Source organism: Coffea arabica, chromosome 7e, assembly GCF_036785885.1.
Source record: "Coffea arabica cultivar ET-39 chromosome 7e, Coffea Arabica ET-39 HiFi, whole genome shotgun sequence".
Classification (NCBI taxonomy): domain Eukaryota; kingdom Viridiplantae; phylum Streptophyta; class Magnoliopsida; order Gentianales; family Rubiaceae; genus Coffea; species Coffea arabica.
This window is the reverse complement of record NC_092323.1, coordinates 10835396-10856675: the sequence shown is the minus strand read 5'-3', so window position 1 is coordinate 10856675 and position 21280 is coordinate 10835396. Positions and strand designations below refer to the sequence as shown.

The 21280-nt window shown below is 36.5% G+C and overlaps 5 protein-coding genes across 6 annotated transcripts; 3 read left to right on the top strand and 2 right to left on the bottom strand.

Annotated features, from left to right (window-relative positions):
- The first annotated feature begins 3176 nt into the window (after positions 1–3176).
- LOC113701219 (uncharacterized) lies at positions 3177–4491 on the top strand. The gene is made up of 4 exons (XM_027221759.2): positions 3177–3409; positions 3604–3679; positions 3801–3976; positions 4143–4491. Exons 1-4 carry the CDS (start codon positions 3294–3296, stop codon positions 4216–4218), a joined length of 444 nt encoding a protein of 147 aa, XP_027077560.1. The 5' UTR covers positions 3177–3293; the 3' UTR covers positions 4219–4491.
- Positions 4492–7761: 3270 nt separating this feature from the next.
- LOC113702295 (uncharacterized protein At1g65710-like) lies at positions 7762–10615 on the top strand. Its single transcript, XM_027223425.2, has 2 exons — positions 7762–9123; positions 9483–10615. Exons 1-2 carry the CDS (start codon positions 7861–7863, stop codon positions 10482–10484), a joined length of 2265 nt encoding a protein of 754 aa, XP_027079226.1. The 5' UTR covers positions 7762–7860; the 3' UTR covers positions 10485–10615.
- An 86-nt stretch (positions 10616–10701) lies between these two features.
- Positions 10702–14901, bottom strand: LOC113702296 (WAT1-related protein At3g02690, chloroplastic). 2 transcript variants are annotated; one of them, XM_027223426.2, is made up of 7 exons: positions 13920–14887; positions 13771–13818; positions 13209–13331; positions 12433–12582; positions 11572–11743; positions 11413–11473; positions 10702–11211 (listed from the first exon to the last, which is right to left on the bottom strand). In XM_027223426.2, exons 1-7 carry the CDS (start codon positions 14610–14612, stop codon positions 11106–11108), a joined length of 1353 nt encoding a protein of 450 aa, XP_027079227.1. In that variant the 5' UTR covers positions 14613–14887; the 3' UTR covers positions 10702–11105. The 2 variants fall into 2 exon arrangements, 1 of the variants encoding a protein (XP_027079227.1); XR_003451105.2 differs by lacking the exon at positions 10702–11211 and having other exon boundaries at positions 11572–11772; positions 12437–12582; positions 13920–14901.
- An 898-nt stretch (positions 14902–15799) lies between these two features.
- Positions 15800–18850, top strand: LOC113701336 (sm-like protein LSM8). Its single transcript, XM_027221937.2, has 6 exons — positions 15800–15939; positions 17135–17239; positions 17422–17462; positions 17545–17619; positions 18403–18455; positions 18574–18850. The coding sequence occupies exons 2-6, from the start codon at positions 17203–17205 to the stop codon at positions 18662–18664; spliced, it is 297 nt and encodes a 98-aa protein (XP_027077738.1). The 5' UTR covers positions 15800–15939; positions 17135–17202; the 3' UTR covers positions 18665–18850.
- A 575-nt stretch (positions 18851–19425) lies between these two features.
- LOC113701464 (NDR1/HIN1-like protein 6) lies at positions 19426–20644 on the bottom strand. The gene has a single exon (XM_027222135.2). It carries the CDS (start codon positions 20342–20344, stop codon positions 19586–19588), a length of 759 nt encoding a protein of 252 aa, XP_027077936.1. The 5' UTR covers positions 20345–20644; the 3' UTR covers positions 19426–19585.
- Between the last annotated feature and the right edge of the window lie 636 nt (positions 20645–21280).

Sequence of the window (21280 nt, the reverse complement as noted above, 5' to 3'; positions counted from 1 at the left end):
GACCTTATAATCATATGTTTTATACTCATTATCAACTTAATTTGCAGACATCCAGCCGTTTGTGACCCTCTTCCATTCTGATGTTCCTCAAGCCTTAGAATAAAGTGAATATGGAGGCTTTTTGAGTCCTCAGATTGTGCAAGTGATGTACAAGTAGTCAATAGATCAAGATATTTGATGCCAAACATTATAAGATGTACCCAGATTCTCTACCTTAACATCATTGTTTACCATCATTGTCTGTTATTTAATTTATCTCAATCAAAGAGAGCAATATTGGACTAAATGGTTTTTTTTTTTTTTTTTGTGGACTAAATGGTTAAGGGAAAATGGTTCTAAACGTACCTCACATTTTGTAAAATGATTTTTTTCGTCCCTCACTTTTAAAAGTGTACTTTTACGTCCCTTATAAATTCACATTAATCAAATTTAGTCCCTATCTAAATTTCTGATTAGTTTTTGGTCGAAATCCACCACGTACCTTGCACGTGATCATTTTTTAAATGTAAAATTGTCAAATCAAAATTACATAATTCGATCCATTATCCCTCACATTTCATAAAATAACCTTTTTTGTCCCTCACATTTCACAAAATAAATTATTTCGTTCCTCACATTTCATAAAATGGATTTTTTCATTCTTCATATTTTACAAAATAAATTTTTTCATCCCTTATTGATCATGTGTACGAATAACTTTTTTTTTAAACTCATATATATATATATATATATATATATATATATATATATATATATATATATGATTTCACCTGAAAAATACGAATAGCATGTAATATAACTCTATTTGATTTTGTCTGAATGTACTCTTTAGGTGAAATTAAATAGATATATACAGGAGTTTAAAAAAAATATTAGTTTTTCACTCATGTTCATTTCTCTTTACTCGAAAATTGAAAATAAAGAAGACAGTTAATCCTAAACATTATCAAGTGTTTATATCGAATTAAATTTGGACAGAAAAAATAAACAAAAGAAAAGCATGACAAAAAGAAGTAAGTGATTGACACTTTCAAATTTTAAACTAATTACAAGGTAAGAAATTCAACTGTTGTGGCAAGTAAAAATTTCAGATTTAAACTGTAATTTGTTAACATGACTATAGAGTTCGAAATAAGACCAATTAATTAGATGGCCTTATTACATAACTCAATAAATGAATTATTACCAAAAGAGAAATGTTACAAATATTGAAGAGATTCACATGATAAAATCAAATATATGTGTGTGTGTGTGGGTTTAAAACACAATTGTTAGATTTAAACCCATGTATATATCTATTGAATAACATGTATATAATTACAATTAGTCTGTTTAGGTAAAATCAAATAGAGATATATTACATGCTATTCGTATTATTCAGGTGAAATCAAATAGATATATATATGAATTTTTTTTAAAAAAAAAACTATTTATACACATGATTAATGAGGGATGAAAAAATTCATTTTGTCAAATGTGAGGAATTAAAAATTTATTTTGTAAAATGTGAGGGACGAAACAATGCATTTGGTGAAATGTAAGGCACTATAGATCTAATTATTTAAATTTTAATTTGACAATTGTACCCCTAAAAATGATCACATGCAAGGCACGTGATGAATTCAGGCAAAAAACTAGTCGAAAATCTAGATATTGATCAAATTTGATAAATGTAAATTTGTAAGGGACGTAAAAATACACTTTTAAAAGTGAGGGATGAAAAAAGTTATTTTACAAAATGTGAGAGATATTTTGAAGGATTTTCCCAATGGTTAAAACAAAAAATTTTGGTATTTAATTAATGTTTCCCTAGTGAAACCACAAATTGATCAACTTATCACATAAATGTTGCACATTGAAAGTTGTGGGCAGTCAAACAGTTTGGTTATTTCGTACCGCATAATAGGAAAGGGAAATTAATGTGGATTAAATGCCCTCCAACACTTAAAGGCAAAAAGGCTGGTTTTCTAGATTGTGCTCCAAACCCAAGAAAATGCTCGATTCATGAGCTTTTAATTAATTATTATTTTCCTCAATTCATGCCACCATCAATAATCAAGCTTGACATGTTTAGACTAAAACATTCACACATTTATGCAAAAAGAAAAACAAAATCATCATATTACTAGAAGATACCAGTTCATTTTCTCGACCATTTTATGACTCGAAGTTTTCTTGTAGTTCAATTCAAAAGTCTTTTACCTTGCGTGCGCCGCAGCCCCTTCTGAGTCTTCTTGATTTTTATTTGGTAACAATAGTACGTAGTTGAATCTACATATTATTATTGCAGACAACTCAAAGGAGCATTTTCCTGTACTCTTCCAGGGTGCATGAGATTGGTTAAATATTTATCCACCAGGGCTTTATACAAGTTTTCATACGAAACTTATAAAGTTCCACTTATCTACATCACAGAAAATGGTAGGTAATTATTTGCTACCATCGATGATGATTAATGAGGCTGTGCCAATTGATAGGATATGTTGTGTTACTAACGCTTTCAGAAGCTCGTATTGACAATGCAGCACGAATAATTCCCTTCATAAAGGGATCAAGTTAGTTATAAAATACCTTATATTAGCCTTATAATTACGATAGAATTGAAACAAAATATTGATAGTATTTGGGAAGTAGTAAATACTTTACTCCTTTTTGGTTTCGGTGTGAATGTAAAAGCTTACTTTATTTGGTCATTATTGGATAATTTTGATTGGAGCGACGACATAACTTGAAGTGATTTGAGAGAATTTCAAATCTTTCGTTAAATCCCTTATACGTAGTACATATATGCATGTATAATTTTATCATGCAAAATATTGTAAATGGTTATCAAAATCATGTGAATTTTTTATTCTTCCTCTTCGACCGACTAGAATTCTTGACGAGTAGTTAGTACCTTTTCGTTTGAACTGTAGAAATGCAGAGCAAGTGAACTTTACAAAGTATGAATCGTCCCTTCTCGTTTCTGGTTCAAGAGGATGAATTTTCAATTTACAATTGATAATAGGAAAAAAAAGGACATCGACCGAAAAAATGTACGCCACAATTCGTAATGGGCAGCGTAATTTGATGGACCGGGTCAAAACGCAATAGCCCAGTTGCGATCTGCCTTGGGAAGAAAGACAAGCAGGTAAAAAATATATATATAAAAAGAGAGACAAGTCGGTCCACTTTAACAAAATAAGCCTATAAGGCCGGAGAAAGTCCATAACAATCTCAAGCTTCTCGTTTCTCGCAGCACTGAGCTTCCACTTTTCCTTCAACAAAATCAGATCAAATTTTTCAGAATCGCCATGGCCGGAGGAATAGAATTTCTACCCAAAGAATATGGATACGTTCCTCTTGTTATCGTCCTCTACATCTTTCTCAATTTCTATATGTCTGCCCAAGTTGGCTTAGCCCGCAAGAAGTATTCTTCATTTCCCTCTTATCTCTCTTTTTTCTTTTCCCCTCAAATTCTTGTTTCGAGTACATCTTTATCTAATTGATGGGTGGATTACTTATCAAAGATGGGTTTCTTAATTTCTTGCTTCTTTTTTTTTTTGGGTTCTTTTGGAGCTTTGCATTTCTCTAATTCGGTGTCTGAATTTTGATGTTGCATAGGTACAAGGTTCCCTGTCCAACTTTGTATGCTTCAGAAGCTGAAAATAAGGATGCTAAGCTTTTCAATTGCATTCAGGTTTGCCCTTTTCTGGGATAACGTTCGAGTTCTTAATCATTACTTTATTTTTTCCCCTTTCAATCATTCAAGTTTGTGTTTTGGGGTTTTTTTTTGACCTTTTAAATGTTGGTGGATGCAGAGGGGCCATCAGAATTCACTGGAATCGATGCCGTTGTTCTTCGTATTGATGGTATTAGGAGGGATCAAGCACCCAATCATTAGTGCTGCCCTTGGAATACTGTATATCGTTACTCGCTTCTTCTATTTCAAAGGCTATTCCACCGGTATACCTGATAATCGTCTCGGCGGCCTTGGGTCAGTATTCCCATTTTCCTATTTATTCAAACCAGAAAAAAAAAAATGGATTTCATATTCTCCATGATTTATGTCGCGGATCATGCAAATTATTAGGCCAAAATTTCCAATTCTTTTTTTTTTTTTCAAGGAACTACAGTTTGTTTACTTGATTTTTCTTCCGCAGGAAATTTTGGCTGCTTGCAATTTTCGGCCTAGTTTTCTGCACCGTCTCTTTTGGAGTCAGTCTTCTTCTGTCATGAGCTGTGTGGCCTGATTGAGAATCGTCATCCCTGCGGGCCTTTTGGGCGTCGGCGTTCTCTGTTGATCACTTTTCTGTGCTGCTTTACTAATTAGTGCTTACTAGTTTTCTTGTTTGGTTAGGTATAGTATTTTTCTTTCTTTGCTCTTTTTTTCGAGTAGAAACTTCGCGAATGTGATGTTGTCAAGAATAAGAATAGTTGAATACGACTGAATGTATACTACTACTTTCTGTCAAAAGTCTATACAAGTTGTCATCTGCCTTTATTCTTTAAGCATTTTTTTTATCTGTCTGGTGAGTGATATAAATATATAATGATGCCAGAATTGGTTTTCAATTGACTGCTGAATGAGAGGACGAGGATCGTGTAGCAATTTGACTTTTAGTGTTAAGGGAAAAGGAGATAATAACTTAGTAATAAAGGAATACAAATAGATTGTCCAACCACAACGCTGCTTGATGAGATGAGTAAATGATGATGATATCTTCTGTTCTCTATTAGCAATAGGGCAATAGGACGCGTTTGGTGAAGAATGGAGTCTATAGACTAGAACTAGACCATAAACACCAAGAAGGCAACTACTCAACAAGTCAATGTTAAATGTTTGTTTCGACAGTGAATTATTTGTCAAAATTTATTTGATTGCATCGTTAATATATTTTTTAAATTATTTTTTTATTTCATATACATCACATCAAAAAGTGTTACAATTCTTTTTTTTTTTTTTCAAAAAATTATCGTAAAAAATCTACTATGCAAACAGACATTAAACCACTCCTTTTATTCTAAAGAGTAAATGATACGTGCATTGCAAAATATTTTCTGACAATTTACCTTGTTCACGTGGTGATAAAATTCTAGAGTGGAGTGTAAGGGATTATTCTTAGACTACAATTATTACTTGATTTCTTAAAAAAATCCTATTATTAAACAAATATAAGGATTATTTTATTCTTAACGAGGCTTTTATCCATTGCTTTTTGATGTGTATGGAAAGAGTGACAACAACTTTCAAGTTGAGAAACACATAAAAATATGGATTATTCTTCCTTATCTACACCGATAGTACGTACATTTACGAAAGTGTAAACGCATGTCGTATCATTTCAATTTGAATTTTTTATATATGATATGCATTTAAATCTACTGGTTTATACGTACATACGCTGACTAACAGTGCATAAAAGATTTATCCTAAAATTATTAAACACGCAAGGCCAAAAGCTTCAAATGTTATAAAATTCATTGATGCAAACATATCATCATTTTGGATTACAAAACTCCAGATTGCTCTTTAGACACAAGACCTTCTTATTATAAAAACATATCCATTGGTTTTGACGGAACTGAGTATGGACTAGCGACAACCGCATTGATGTCAGGAAAGATTGAAATTGAACATGCCAACTTGCCAAGTCCTGCGTAAAAAATTGTAAACGAGGAAGGAGTCCGGGTAGGGCAGACCATCTCTCAGTTTTAGGCATTGGGCTTGTTATCCAATATCCATCACACACCAATGTCTAACCAATACGAGTCCTTCCCAAGTTTGACCACACAGTTACTGGGCCGAGGCGATTTTATTGGCCCTTGGACCTGCGCCAGGACGCTTTCTCTTCTTTTACATTTGCTTCTTTGAGTGAAAGTGAAACATATATTTAGGGAAATGTCGTTTACATTGCATTTTTTTTTATTAATTACACTTTTCCCATTTTTTTTAATTATACAGTCTAATAAATAAAAATTTATGATAAAAATGATAATGAGAATGTGATTATAAAAAATGGGAGTGCAAACAATATTTTCCTATATTTATTGCAATGTGTAGTGATATACAACAGACTTTTTAAGTGTGACAGAAAACTTTTCTATTTATAATGGCGAAGTAAATAAAAGATGGAAGGTCACATACATTTCTACTCAAAATAAATTTTTTCTAACTTATGTTTAACTTTACTCCACCTATAAAATCAAAATTTGGGTTGAGTAATATATTAGAATTTCAATAATCAACTGGCCAATGGGCTCATTTCCCCTGTCCTCAGCCCTCCTCCCTCCCGCAATAAAAGCAACCTCAGCAAATAGCAATAGGATCTATTCACAAAATCGAAGTACCCAACAAAATATTTGTTGCTTTAAACTTCTTCTTTTTTTTAAAAAAAAAAATCTCAATTTAAAGAAACAAATCACGAAGTTCTCATTATTATTGAAAGCTTTTAACCATAATGAACCTTCCCTTTGTTGACTCATAAAGCTTTTATGGCTCTTCCTTTTGGTAGAGGAGCAAATCAATCAATTATTATTTGGAGCGCTACTATCAAATCTTTCTATTGCACCCACCCCCCACTAAAATCATGATTTGGAAATTGACTACATATAAATATAATAGTAAAAAGCTGCTCAATGAGGAAATAGAATCACTGGCAGATATGATATTTATTTCTTTCGAATCTGGCACTTGTACGAAACTAAGAAAGATTTCACACACATTATTTTCTTTTTGTAAACGCTTGATACGTAATCAATCAGCAACATGCATTTCCTCTTCTTAAGAAGAAATTACCACATATTTGTTACTGAATTGAGAATTTACCCCATCACAAAGTTGTATCATAGCTATGATTCATATGCCAATGAAGCACAATTCTATGAGATGATTCATCTATAACTAATGATAGATTGGTTTACTTGGAATTGGCTATTTTTAAAATTATAACGTTCTTAAAGACTATCACATATTTATTACCCGAATCACAAAGTTATATCAACTATGATCAATGAAATGTGATTCTGTAAAATGTTTCATTTATAACTAGTAACGAGTTTGTTTGCTGGCATTGGCTATTTTAGAATCATACGAATGTTTTTAGAAACTTTTAGTACATTCTTTTAAAAATCATCTACTATCATTTTACATTACACACTACTATTTCCCCAAAAGTCGTGGAAACAAAAAAATTTCTAAACGCCCAACAAACAATTGTCCAATTCGTGGAACAAAATCTTTATTGTGAATCCACAACCAATTAGGCCCCGTTTGAATTGTATTTTTCGTCATTTTTCATGGAAAAATTATTGTAGCGATTTGATGTATGTGAAAAAAAAATGTAATAGAAAAATGTGATCACGGAAAACAAAGTAATTTTTCGGCAAAAAATGGCAATCCAAACAAAGCCAAGTAACCAGCCAATCCAAACAAAAATTACAAATAATTAAAGTGGGAACAACGTGCCCAAAGCAGAGGACCGTTGCAGAAATTACATTTTCTAAGAGGATCAAGATCAAGATTCCTATCCCACTCCTACCTACCAAAAGAGAGGAGTGAAAATTTTTTAAAAAAATGTACTGATGTAGTAATGGTGGTGTCCTACTGACATCATTAATATTCTTTATTTTTTTCCCTAGTTCCAAAAAAACAACACCGAACCTGTCTCTTTTAACGGCTCCTGCCCCCGCCTCTCTCTCCCGAATTTGAAATCCTCTCTCTCTCTCTCTCTCTCTCTCTCTCTCTCTCTCTTGATTCCTGCACCCTCCCTTTTTCCTATCTTTTTCCTTCTTCTTTCTTTCCATCCGTTACACGATTTTCAAATTTGCCATACTCTGTAATTTCCCCATTTCTTTCTTTGTTTAGCCAAGAAAACAAGCATGGGTGGATGTTTGAGCAAGAAGAGCACTTGTTCTTCTTGTACAACCCCATTTCCTAATCCAAATCCACTCCACCAGCAAATTAAACCCCAGCCCCACGTCGAAAATAAGAAATCCGAAGAAGAAACTGTGAAAAAAGAAGTATTCATCATCAAACATCGAAAGAGCCATGACATCGATAGACTGCTGTCCGAAGAGGAGAAGGATGATGTGAAGCAAAAGGCTGCGCCAGAAATCGTGGTCGAGTCGGGGAAAATTGGTTCTGCTGATAAGAAGAATAGCTGTAATAATAATGCTAGTAATAACGGTGGGATATTCGTTGCCGCTGCGCCTGTGAGAACGTCTAGTTGTACTAAAGAAGAAGTGGATGCTATTCTGATACAATGTGGAAGGCTTAGTCGAAGCTCTTCCACTGGAAAGGCGGCAAATCTTTCGGGTCCATGTGGATCTGGTGATAATAATAATGGGGACAATCCTGCTCCTTCCCAAAGGGGAAGGAAGTATTCGGGCTCGAAAAGGAGTTACGATTTTGACAATGATAATGGTAGTGATGGTAAGGATAATGTTGCTGCTGCTGATAAGGATGACGATGATGACATTGGGGTGGTTGGAGAGAGGTCCCACCGCCATAGACAGCGACAGAGGCAGTCTAGGACGGTGGGGTCACCGTCTAAGGGAAGGAGGAGGACTCCGAGTAGGGAAAGAGAACAGCAGCAGAGGGCGGGTAGCAGAGAACGGGGTAGTAGTAGCAATGGAAGTGGAAGAAGGGTGAGTAGGTCTCCTGGTAGGAGGTCTGAATCACCTGCTATTACTACTGCCTCTACTGGCGTCAATTCGTCACAGGGAAATAGTAATGGTGGTAATGGTAATAGGCCTGGAAAGATGGTCTCTGTTCCTGCTACTGTTTCGTCTTTGGTTATGGACAAGAGTAATAGTGCTGGTGGAGGAAATGAGACTGTTTCAGCCTCTGCTGTTAAGAGGATTCAGGTGAAGAGAAATGCTGGGGGTGCTGGTGATGCTGCTGTGGGTGCAAGGACTGCTGCTTCTCCTCGCGCTCGCTCTCCTGCAAGGGGGAATGTTAAAGTTTTGAATGAGAGCCAGAATCAGAACCAGCAACAACCGATGTCGCTCAGTCGAAGCAATTCCAGGAAGGCAGAACATTCCCCATACAGGAGAAATCCCTTGAGTGAGATTGACACAAATGTGGTTACTGAAAATATGTCTTTGCCTGGTAGCAAGGCCCCTAACAGTACCAACACCCAGGTATGCATGCTCAGAGCACTATTTGGTGTCATGAAACATTTTTTTTGTTTAATTGCTTCTATTTTGTTAGTGAAGCCTACTTATTACTGTTTTTCTTTATACCACTGTTGCTTGAGTTTAGTGATACATGAAAAAAATAATGTGGGATACATTAATGATTTCATTCACATTAGTCTCTCTTGTCTGCAATACCCAAATTGGACAGCATTGTATCTCCGGTGTTGTGTGGATTAAGGCTAGTCTATAGTGTCTCTCTTGATGCTTTAGATTGAGGTGAACGATCATTAGTAAAGCTATTTCCACATCTTTGAGTAACATATCCTGGGACTAGTCTAATACTACTCGGTATACCCATTCAGAAGCCAAATTCTGATTACACAACGAACAACAAAGTTGCAGTCCAAGGTGCTGAGAACAAAATTAGCAGCAGTAAAGGTATTGCAGACCACAGTGCGACCAATCTGAACTTAAAAAATAAGGAGCAGCAGCATCTGATATCTGAAGTGGCCAAGGCTCCGCAAGCAATCACCTCCAATGTTGCAGTGAACACGGTTGCATCAGGCCCTGAGTGCCTCAAACCCCAGGGAGTAACCAGAAGCAGGTCTTCTAGGCTATCCCGTGACTTTGATATTAATCCTGAAACATTGTCAAATCCTTCACCATCCTATACAGCATTGTTGCTGGAAGACATACAAAACTTTCACCAAAAGAGCAGCACCCCTGCAATTTCCCTCCCACCTTGCCTCTCCAAAGCCTGCTCTATACTTGAAGCAGTTGCCGACCTGAATTCCAGCACCAGCTCAAATTTGTCGAGTGCCTTCTCAGAGGACAAGAGACGGGCTCCCACAGTTGAGCAATTCAACAAGCTTTACGACAACGCTTCTTTCGGAGCTCATAATCCCGCTGGTATGAAGGGTTTAGATACCAATGCTCCTTTTGTGCAATCTGAGGTGGCCGTCACTGATGATCTAATGGAACCAACTTTTCACAAGTATGTCACCGTCAGTAGGGGTGGCACTGTAGGAGGGGAAGATAATGAAGAGCAAGAATCTTCTGGAAGCAACAGCTTTGTAGGTGGCCAACAGTACTGGGTTTCCCCTTCCTCTTGGGAACCTAATTCAGCTGATTCAACTGAATGCTGGACCTCTTCAAGGTCTAATATCAGGGACGACAGCGTAAGCCCCGTGGGATTTCAGAGACATGCCATATCCAAGTCTGGTCATGACGCTGAAGAACCTAGAAGAAGATTGAATGGAAAGAAGAGCGATTCTGATCAACAGCAAAATGGGATAGGAAGGGGTCGAATTGGATCGAGAGGACCCCAGTCCGTACCCGCAGTCACTACTGCTGCTTCAACCTAGACTCATTGGTCTATTTAGATGTCAAATGTAGTTACAGAATGATTAAATTCTTGTTGCAAACTTGCAACTTTCCTTGTACTGTACTTGTTCAGAAAATTGTTTGCTTGGAACCAGTTCTTTTGTTTCCAAAAGCTTTGATCGAAATGCTTTCCGTAGTTCAGCTACTACATGATTTTTTCAGAAAATAATCATGAAAAATTCGTAAAAAGGAAGCAAATTTCCGGTGACCTCTTGGAACAATTATCAATTCCTGTCTGCGTAACAATGCTGATATGTTGAAATACAGAATACTGATTTACATAATAGAGCGAAGTCGTTTTTAAATTCGATCCATCTCAGGGAAAATACACAACATTTTAGAAGCATGCCTTTACAACTATGCTGCTGCCTAAACCCGTTTCTAATCATCACTACGGTTCAATTCCTAAAGTCTTAATCCTACCAACATTTGTACAGTGCTATATTATCCTGCATTTTTTGAGGAAATCTGACCACCTTTAGCTATCCTTCTTGGGTGGGTCCCATCACAATTACCTGCTGGTGGGTGATTGGTATTAGTGGCATCACGACATGGTGTATCTAATATCTCCCCCCATATATTGCTTTTCTTTACAAGAAAAGTCATTTTTCTTCAGAAGTTTTGTAATTGACCATGAAAATAGCTGCCACAATTACGAGTGCTCCAATGACTTGTATGGGAGTGAAGGTCTCGTCAAGGTAGAGGAACCTGTGTTTTAGAATAGATAAATTAGATCACGTTAAAGATCAGAAAAGAAAGCATCTAAGAGGATTCCAATGCATGGGCAAGTCATCAGAAAATATATCGAGGATATAATCTTCTCCATGGGGACAAAAACACAGTTCATGTTGTTGCAAATTTTGTATGATTACAAAGAAGGTACAGTTCTTCTGACGGAATAGCTCTTACCCAAAGATTGAAGCAAACATTGGAGTCAGAAAAGTAAGAGAACTGAGCTTCGTGAGACTGCCTGAAGTTGAAAGTAAAATGTAGTCAACTTCAATATTCATATATGGTATGTCAAACAGTAAGAGAAGTATGTAAAAAGCAAGAAAAGCCGAAGCATACCTCTTGTAGCATTGTAGAAGTATACGCCATAGCTTACAGCACTTCCAAAAATTGAGGTATAAAGAAGCGCCAAAAGATCATTCGATGAAAGGTCCTTAAAGCTCCCACTGAGAGCAGGATCATGATTAAGAACGGAGACTGCTAAAAGAGGGATGCCACCAATAACCATGTGCTGCAGCAGGATACACACTTCTCAGGCTCCTATCTTGGACAGGATAAAGTTCTATCTAGATTAATATAGGAATGAGCTATTATTTTCTTTCAAGCATTCATATTTCCTATTTGTAGCATGAAACAGCAAGCCAAGAACCTGGTTTGGGAGTTTAGGGAACAAAAGATATAAAGAAGAGAAACCTGACGTGATGACAGGAGAATAGGAGAGAGAAGCAGATAAGTTCATCTAATCTTCTTTGATAGTTTAGGAAAGCAAAAAGATGATCTTAGATTCATTCCACACCCTTTTGTGGTTATTGCTTTGGCAAAGTTGTTATACAGGAAACCCTAAATCTCCTCTTCTCTTTATCTCCATATTAAGAGAAAAAGTTAAGTCTTTTTTGACAAACAGAAAGTAAGTTTCTAACCTATACTAAATCCTCTCACTTTTCGCCACTCTATTCAGATCCTTCCAACAAGGCAGGCCTAGAAATATCTTCCTTTTCTTTTCCCACCAACTTTCTAATCACAGGTATGTAAAAAAAATTACACCACAATGGAACTCTACAAAAAAATATTTGGGAATCAGGACCAAAAACACAAACCATAAGAAGGTTGTCGTGTGAAGACACAGGATTTACTTGTTGGAGCTCTAGAGTAACAAGAGATTTACTTGTTGGAAACTAGAAACAAAGCTTCCAGACTTACCCACCCTGTAGCCATGATGGGATCAGAGTATTTGGTAACCCAACGGACCATGACAGTTCCAACTGCCATACTTTGTGCTGCCAGAAGCATCCACCACTCACCACTTCCCCACAGAGAAAAGTTACTCTTGTCAAAAGATATAGCAGGTACCTACATTGACTCAGTGATGAGAATAGACCATTTAATTAGATTAGGCAAGCTCATGGTTTTCAAAACGAAGAGCTTCACTACTCATAAATTTTGTCACACTGATGCAAAAAGCTGGTTTAAGTAGATTAAACAAGTCAATAATTCTCAAAACAAAAAGTCTCCGAGTCAACAGGCATAAAGCTGTTTGGCAAGGGCTGTGCTGACTGTTTCAAACTCTGAGTTCAGCAGACATAAGTCACATAACCAAAGCAATGCAGTACAATATTTTGCCTAAGAAGCTACTTAAATTCGCCAGCCAAACACCATGTGCTTTTTGACCAAAAAAACTTCTAGCCACAAGATGAAACAAATTATGTGACTGCCCAATTATGATAGATGAGACAAACTCAATCTACTTAACTTCCAAGTAGACTACATTGAATGATCTATGTATAATATATAAAGTAGCAAAAACTTCTTATGCATATTATCCAGCACATAACAAATCTATGTATAATATATAGAGTGAGAAGGCTTCAAAAAATGATGAATCAACTTAACCTTGTCCATGAATTCCAAAAATTGCAGGGAGCGAACATATTAACTAACCACTTCTTCGTTGAAAATAGAAGTCTTGTATATTGTACCTCAAGAAGCAGAAGTCCAACGACACCAAACACGAGCCCAGTAGCTCCAACCAACCCAATGGATTCACCAAACAATAAAGCAGCAAGTATAGCCACCGTCAAAGGCTGTGAATCAATTATTACCTGCAATAATTAGCTCACAACCATTATTATGTTTCTCAAACATGTCAATTGAAAGATAAACTGAGAAGTTCAGGCACCAAGAATATTAAACCAAGACGTTCACAACTGACAAGTAACGTATACCACTAAGATGAAAATACGTTATGCGTTAGCATTTAAGAACATGATGGCATTGTAACGAACACAAGTTTGAAAGTAGTAATTTTCTTACCAAAAAAACCAAGTGTGCAAAGCCTTTCTATTGGTTTTGATTTTTCCTTGGAAACTACCTCAATTATCTCCTGAATGACATATCTTCTCTCTTCAAATAACCAGAGTAAATTAACAACTTGCCACATTTGAAGCACCTAAATTCAGCTTCCACTAACTCCAAAAATTAGCTTAACAAATTGCACGTCTACTCAAGAAGCAAGAAAGCTCAACAGCTTAACATACGTACACTGCCTAGTCCAGCAGTTGTCCTCTCCAATCCCTCAGCAAGAAATCCCTGGACACCATCAAAGAACACGTTTAAGAGAACAAAGTGCTGCTTAAATGTAACTATTCTCAATCTAATATAGAAACACAAGACAAAAAACAAAAAGATACCTGAAAACAGGCAGCATCAACGAGAGCAAAAAGAAATATAGGAAACCAAGCATTAAAGCCAGAAGGAAACCTCCGACCTTTGAGAGCAGCAAAACCAACCAACAACAAGCCAGCTGGAATTAACCGAAAAGAAGAGACGAAAAAAGGACCTGTTTTTGGTAAAACTTCTTTCATGGCCACCATAGCCGTACCCCAGAAGAAAAAAGGCGAAATTAACAGACCCCATTCCCATACTGCCTCCACCAACTCCCCAGCCAAATTTGATGATGATAAAGAAGAATCAAGATCATTTTTTCCTGGGTTTTGAGGGAGTTTATCGTCCAAAGGCTTAGAAGATGGGGCAGTTGAAGGCACCACCACACATTCAACATCTTGCCCTGTACCCACGCAGTCCACTTCTTCTCCTCGTTCTTGTGCTGATTTCGTAAATGGGCTCGCTTCTACTTCAGATTCTGTAGCTTTAACTTTGAAATTAGATTGAAATTTGTTGCAGAAATAAATATTAGCCAAAGTTAATGATGAAGTATTCCTGGTTCTTGGGTTTAGTTTCACTTGTAGGCTGGTGGATTTTGTTGAATCGCAACAGTTAAGAATGGTTACAACAGACTTGCTACTAGAAGAATAGGAGCTTGGGGGGCCATGAAAAATGGAGAACGAAGAAGAAAAACAGCAAAAATTGCAACTCAGCGCCATTTTTCTTCCTTCCCTACCCTGAGAAGTATACAAGAGCAGATCAGTGTAATATTTGATTTTGAACACAAATTAGAAGCTAGATTGGATATTGCACAGGTTGGAAACAAAGACTGGGGAGAGGAAATGGAGATAAATGACTAATTGAGGATGAAAATAGAGTAGTAATAGAAAGACTTTGGGAGGCAAATAACAAGAAGAAAGAGATCCACGACAGCGGGATATCAAAGACAGTTGCTTCTTTTTGTTTTTGTTTTTTGGTTTTTTTTCCCCTCTTTTTTCATCACAAAAAAGGAATCGACTTCACTAGAGAAAGAAAAGTGTGCAGTGCACATAGCGATTTCGGAACAAAATCAAACCCGACTTCACTGCGTTACAGAAAGGGGAAATTTCACAATCCTCCCTTGAGATTAGAGCAGATGCAGGAACCCTCCCTCTGGTATCAAAAATCACACTTCTCTCCTTTATGTTTTACTTGTTAGGTGGAGTATTACATAACACAACACACTCAAAAAATGCCATAAGCCAAATCTCCAATTGATATTCTGAAATACCATCATTGTGGTTCAATTAAAAATGTTGTTAACCATCTTCTTCCATACAAAAACACTAAAGCAAAAAAAAAATAAAGAGAGAATTTAATTAACTTAAAGTATTATTACAATTGTTTAATCTTTCTGATTTTATAGGATATTCTTTGTCACGGTGAAGATTTGTTTTAGGGAGTAGGAGGAGGAGGAGGGGGAATCGGCATCTCATATTATTGTATCTACAAGTTTTAATTGTAAGTTTTTTCAATAGGCAAAATCGAAACAAAAGGTATCATCGAATTATTTAAGAAAATTAAGGGTACAATTTCGTATATCATCGACATTGTGTGATAAAAGAAACAACCTTTCATTTTAAAACAAGGTATCAAGGAATTGTCAATTTTGTAATTGGTAGGGTCCAATCAACTCCTTTTGACTTAAAGACATTTGGAGGAATAGTAGAATTATTTATCAAATCCTTGAGGGGCATCATGGAATTACTTACCAAATTTTGGGGGTTATAATATACAAATATTAAAACCTATACCTCTTTAATTACTTTTCTTACCCAAGCCCATAGTACGAAGCCCATCCAACTTTATTCCAGGCCCAATCTAAATTACCCCAACAACCTCCAGTACGGCTCAATTGAATGAAGGTTAAACAACTCCTGCTCGTTCTGCCTATTCTCTTCCTCCTTTCCAATACTAAGAAGAAAACGAAAAAAATTCGATTCTGAGCACAAGAATTTTGCAGGGTCTCCTCTGGAATTCCCGTGGCTTCTTTTCTCTACTGCAAAGGTACGAAGATATACAGGATGCTTTTTCCTATGTTATATCTGTTTGTTTGTACATGTATATAACCTCGTCTACAATTCCTGCATACGTATTTTTGGGTGGTTTGATAAATTGGCGTACACTAACTGTTTGGTGAAATTCCTGAGCTTAAAGAAGCCACAAAAGCTATGAAGTTTCTGGTCATTGATGAAAAATTTAAACGGTAGCTTTGAGGTTGGAAGTCTAAATCGAGGTAATGAGTGTGAAAAAGTTGTATGGGAAAATAAGCGCTAAAAACGCAAGACGGTTTTTTTTCCCCTGCTTAATGAACTTATATGGTATATAGTTTTCAGGTATGCAAAGAATCCCTTTCTGGGCTCTTTCAAAACTAGTTTAACTTTTGATTGAATTTGCAAGAAAGTGGGATACGGTGTTTTTTTTTAAGCACTATTAGTCTATTACCAAGCAAGTGCAAGGCTTATGGATGAACAAAGTAATTACGGCTTTGAGACGTTCGGTTAGGAAGTGTTGGTAGCAAATGTTATACGTGGAGGCAACGGGGCTTATCGAATTGTTTGTAGTGCAGATAACATTGTCAAGACTTTTTGTGGGACGTAAGAGAGGAACATTGAAGAGTAAAGTTAGAATAAATAGGCTAGCTTATAGTAGCAAAGCATTTCTTTCATTTATTTATTTATTTTCTGAATCTTAAATGTGTTATATAAGTTTTGCATACTTCTGGTTTTGACTAACACTTAGAGTTACAGAAATGTTGCACCACTTCTGATTGCATTAAAAGCTTGGCTTTCCTTTTCCTTTTTCTTTTCTCTTCTTGGGATTTGAAGTTGAGAATATTAGATGGGACTCGGGCCAGCTTCACTTAAGCTTTTAAGTCTACTTGGTGTGTGAGGGTTTAAAAATTTTACTTGCTCCTATAGAGTCGGAAATTGAGACTTTCAATGTTCAGTCCTCTAATTGTGGTAGGAACCCCAAAATAGCTGTTTAGTTTATGTTTAATACTGGAATTTTCTTTTCATTTTCTATTTTGAGTCAGGGTGGTTGGGGTGATGGGCAACAGGGAGGAAGAGTAAATGTAGGATATACGGAGGACACCTATTGGAAGTGATTTACATAGCTGCATCTGCTGTACATCAATCAAAACCTGTTCACTTTAGTTAGTCGATAATGTGCCTTAGCAAGTTTGACTTTTTCCTTGCAGACTTCTTCATACAGTTATAAACATCAGCATTCAACAAAATCCAGTGTTATTTGTATTGGATTTCCCGAATGTCTGGGGGGCCAGGACTTGAGTCTCTTGTAGACCGTAAGTTATTCTTGAACTGGTTTGAGTTATTTGTCTTTCTTAGTAAGCTTATGAAGTGAATGTTCTTTGAAATGCTGGCTAGAGAATAGTTATTGCAAGAACATAATTTGTAGAGCCAGTCACTGGGTTTTGTTAATCCTTATATTATTGGCATTAACAGAATTTCATTATTCTGTTTGCAGAAACAATTTCTGTTATCACAAATGATGGGCGCAACATAGTTGTCAGTTCATGCTGGAGTCAACAATTGAAAATGCAGTTAGAAACTTTATTGTTGTACTGACTGGAGAAACTTCTTTGTGCAGGGAATATTGAAAGGTTTTGACCAGGCTACCAATATAATTCTTGATGAATCTCATGAGCGTGTGTATTCTACAAAGGTCTGATTGGGAATCTTATTAGGAGCCACATTCTTGTGCCCATGATGCATTTTGTGGATTGTTTATTCTTGAAGAGCCCTTAGTTTCTTTTAGTTCAGTTTTTAGCATGCTTTTCCTGAACTATATTGGAAATTGGTGCTTTTGCTGTCTCATCTTTCTGATTTGTTGCTTAATCTATAGATTGAAAGCCATTCATCCATTTTGGAATTTTCTTTTTTTATCGTCCAAAAACTTGCCATTTTAGTTTTCATCTCTGTATGCCTGTCAAATTTCTGGCTGTAAAGTAGTTCTAAAGAAGATAATTTGTCAATGGTAGTTTATATAGTTTCTGGTCTCTTTTAGGTTGTCTTGGGAATCCATCTGAAATAGTAGCTTCCATTTGCCTTTAGCTAATGTTGAAAGCTTTTTGAAGTCTCAAATGTCCATGGAATTATCTCTTTAAAAGCTTGTTTCATGTTTGGGTTAATTTCCATGAGTTAAAATGTAGATAAGGGATTATTCTTTGGTGAGATCATAATTTTAGTTGGTGCATTGCAAAATCTCTGTCTTGGTATTCAGATAAACAGACAACTGTTTGAGATGGAATGACTTAATTTGTATGAGCTAGATTCAACTTTTTGTCTTGTTGATGATGGAATATATTACATGCCTCATAAGAATAATTCCTGGGAGTTCCTACGTGTTACACTTCTGGTTCTTCTTCATGCGGTCTTTCTGCATCTCTATATGGAGAAATTCTTTTACAATTCTGAATAGTTTTAATTTTTTTTTTCTAATTTACAGGAAGGTGTCCAGCAACTTGTATTGGGTCTCTACATCATTAGGGGTGATAATATGTATGTCATAATATGTCCTTGTATTTACTCTTGGTTATCACGCTCTGTTCTGGTGGTCCTTGAGAAATCGTACTTGCTGATTCCTCTGATCTGGTGCCATTTGTTTTCGCTTTTGCAGAAGCATCGTTGGTGAATTAGATGAAGAGTTAGATGCAAACTTGGATTTATCCAAACTGAGAGCTCATCCCTTGAAGCCAGTAATTCATTAACCTAGGAGAAACATGTATAAGCGTGCAAACTAAGAATTCTTAGCTTTCAAAGGACCAAGATTACTATGTCTTACTTGTGTGTAATATGCAAGGCCAAACTTGTTGCCTGAATTGATATTGTTACTTGGGTAGTGTTCATTCTTGAATTATCTAGTGCGATGAGATACTCGGCAGCTTCAACTATAAGGTTTTTTTTTTCCCCATCATATTTCTGCCTTTTGGAGATACGGCAAGATTGGTTAAGCTCCAAGTAACGCGCTACTTTCTTTTACATTACCCAGGTAACTAGAATAGAATGCGGTTGGCGTCTAGAGTAGCTCTGTTTCAGGTCTGCAGAATCAAGAATTCAGGTGTTGCCCTGGAATAGTTTCTTCTGGGGCAAATTTGGACTTGAATGGTTTCAGACATGTATGGAGAAGGAAACTAATCCGCCATAAGGCACTATCATAAAATGTCCTCTAAATAATCTGCCCTGGTAATTTATTAAAAAGACTCCAACATTAGGGAGTTTCCCGAATTTTGTTCTTTTATTTTTCAGCTTATTATAATCGAGTGTGTTCCTAAGTTACAATTGCTTGATCTTCAAACCACACTTCAGCCAGCCACTACTGTTTTAACAGGGAAGAATGAGCGCAAAGAAGGATAAGAATTTTCAAGCCCTCATCAAGTAACCGTCTAAACCAAGGTGCATGTGCATGTGCTACACAGGAAGTAAGCACAATGAAAATCTCAAAAGAAATATGTATAAGAAGATACAGATGAGTCACAGAATTATTCATCGTCTATAGTAGTATGGGAGGGAAAAACATCCTCCTCTTCTTTTATTGACAATAATGAACTAAACACCCAAAAAAATGAAAAAATCAGAAAGAAATGACAATCGCCGCCCGCGGGAATACAGACTCCATATGAAGCAAATAACTAGAACCTAAACCTAAACTTACAACGACTATCTCTAATTCTAATCGTGTTGTCAGGTGTCAAGCTATCCACGTTCAACCAACACCTTACCAAGAATTTCCACTTCATCAACTTCAATCCCCCAAGCTTCAGCCTCACCGGAACTTTTCCCCTGAGAAACAATGGAATATTTCCAGTCTGCTCCTGGGCCTGCAAAGACTGCAGCAGCCCATTTGCATCCTGCGTTTGTCCAGTCAAAGTCACGTTCATTACAGTGGTGTTCCTGTGACCTTGATAAAACTTTGGCAATGAACCTTCACAAAGTTGAGTCCCCGTAAAATAGACTCTCAAATCGCTGCCGCCCTCGTAGTAGATACCGATTTTTTTGTTGGGATTTCTAGCTGTGACGTTCACGTTAAAAGTAGCAAATAAGCTGTTGTCGTTGTTGAGATTGAGATGCGTTATGGTCAGGCTGTCAACTGAGTATTTTGGGAGTTTTGGTCGGAAAACAAGGTACATGATCCCAGCACAGATGGCTATGACGAGTATCAGAAGTATGATGAGGGCCAGAGTCCAACACAAACACTTCTTGCAGCAGTTTCTCTTTGGTGGTTTTGAGTATGAATAAGGGATAGTTCTTTGATGTGGTGGATGGTAGTTGCCTTCTGGATCACCTTTCTCTGACTGGGAAGCCCCCCCGGAAACTAGTGGCACTGTTGTTCTCTGGGGTGCCCCGGCTTCAGGGTCCCGGGCCGGATGAATCCTCTGATGATCAGCCATTGATGAAAGAGTCGGAAGTTTTAGAAGGTAGAGCCAGAATTGGGTAGCGTGTAATAGAACAGAGGTTCTGCTGTTTTTCCTTCAGTTTTTGTGATTTAGTTTTCTTTCATGGGACCAAAAGGGTTGATTTTTATACAGGAGTAGGAGCTCTTGGTGAAAAAGGACGTGGTTTTCCCTTTTCTTTTTTTGTAAGGAAAGTGAGCATGGAATACTGGTACATAAAATAATGACGAAAGTCCTATGTCAGACAGTTTGATGAAGGCTGAAGTTTCCTTATTTTGACCTTAAAAGATTGAGAGGGTAAACAGTCTTTATCTGATGGGAGGGCGCTTTTTTTTTATGATATAAAGGATTAGGGAGGATTCACATGCCTTTTGTATTAATTTGAAGAATGGTTTTTGGTTGGAGAACTATTCAAGAGTCGTTTTTGGCTCTTTATACAAGATTTTAAAGGTCAAACATGGATGCGTGTAGTCATAAATTCTGTGCAAGTTTGGAGAGGAACTTCAGGGAAGAGGAAGGATTATGGCGAACGAATAAATCGCGTACACACCACATGTTGATGAAAATTATTAGCATTGACTAAGCTCCAAGACTTGGCAAAGTAACCAAAAAAATAGAAAATTTTGTGCTTAATCAAGATAGTTTAAGACTTTTTTTTTCTTCTGAGGAAAGATATTTCAGGATCAAGCTGATGTCAAGTTCTTGTAACTTTTAGGAATTACCAATTCATAATTATTTCCAGAGCATTTACTTTTACAACCAATCAGATTTATATTGCAGTTCAGAAGTAGGATCGAAACTTCCTCAACTCCACTTTGTACTCCCAACCATTTTGCGCTTTTGTTACCATCACTTAGGGGCTGTTTGGCAAACAAGTTTTTATTCCAAATTTATCTGCTACAAGTTTTTTAACAACTTTAACTACGGTAATTT

Bases quoted from the DNA above. Each gene is read 5' to 3' on its own strand.
- LOC113701219 (XM_027221759.2), top strand. From the start codon at position 3,294: ATGGCCGGAGGAATAGAATTTCTACCCAAAGAATATGGATACGTTCCT. The intron at 3,410-3,603 runs GTATTCTTCATT...GATGTTGCATAG, and splicing joins GTTGGCTTAGCCCGCAAGAA to GTACAAGGTTCCCTGTCCAA. The intron at 3,977-4,142 runs GTCAGTATTCCC...TTTCTTCCGCAG, and splicing joins AATCGTCTCGGCGGCCTTGG to GAAATTTTGGCTGCTTGCAA.
- LOC113702295 (XM_027223425.2), top strand. From the start codon at position 7,861: ATGGGTGGATGTTTGAGCAAGAAGAGCACTTGTTCTTCTTGTACAACC. The intron at 9,124-9,482 runs GTATGCATGCTC...ATACCCATTCAG, and splicing joins CTAACAGTACCAACACCCAG to AAGCCAAATTCTGATTACAC.
- LOC113702296 (XM_027223426.2), bottom strand. From the start codon at position 14,612: ATGGCGCTGAGTTGCAATTTTTGCTGTTTTTCTTCTTCGTTCTCCATT. The intron at 13,332-13,770 runs GTACGTATGTTA...TAATTATTGCAG, and splicing joins CAACTGCTGGACTAGGCAGT to GTAATAATTGATTCACAGCC. The intron at 11,744-12,432 runs GTAAGTCTGGAA...ATCCTGCTGCAG, and splicing joins CCATCATGGCTACAGGGTGG to CACATGGTTATTGGTGGCAT.
- LOC113701336 (XM_027221937.2), top strand. From the start codon at position 17,203: ATGTCTGGGGGGCCAGGACTTGAGTCTCTTGTAGACC. The intron at 17,463-17,544 runs GTCAGTTCATGC...TTCTTTGTGCAG, and splicing joins ATGATGGGCGCAACATAGTT to GGAATATTGAAAGGTTTTGA. The intron at 17,620-18,402 runs GTCTGATTGGGA...TCTAATTTACAG, and splicing joins AGCGTGTGTATTCTACAAAG to GAAGGTGTCCAGCAACTTGT.
- LOC113701464 (XM_027222135.2), bottom strand. From the start codon at position 20,344: ATGGCTGATCATCAGAGGATTCATCCGGCCCGGGACCCTGAAGCCGGG.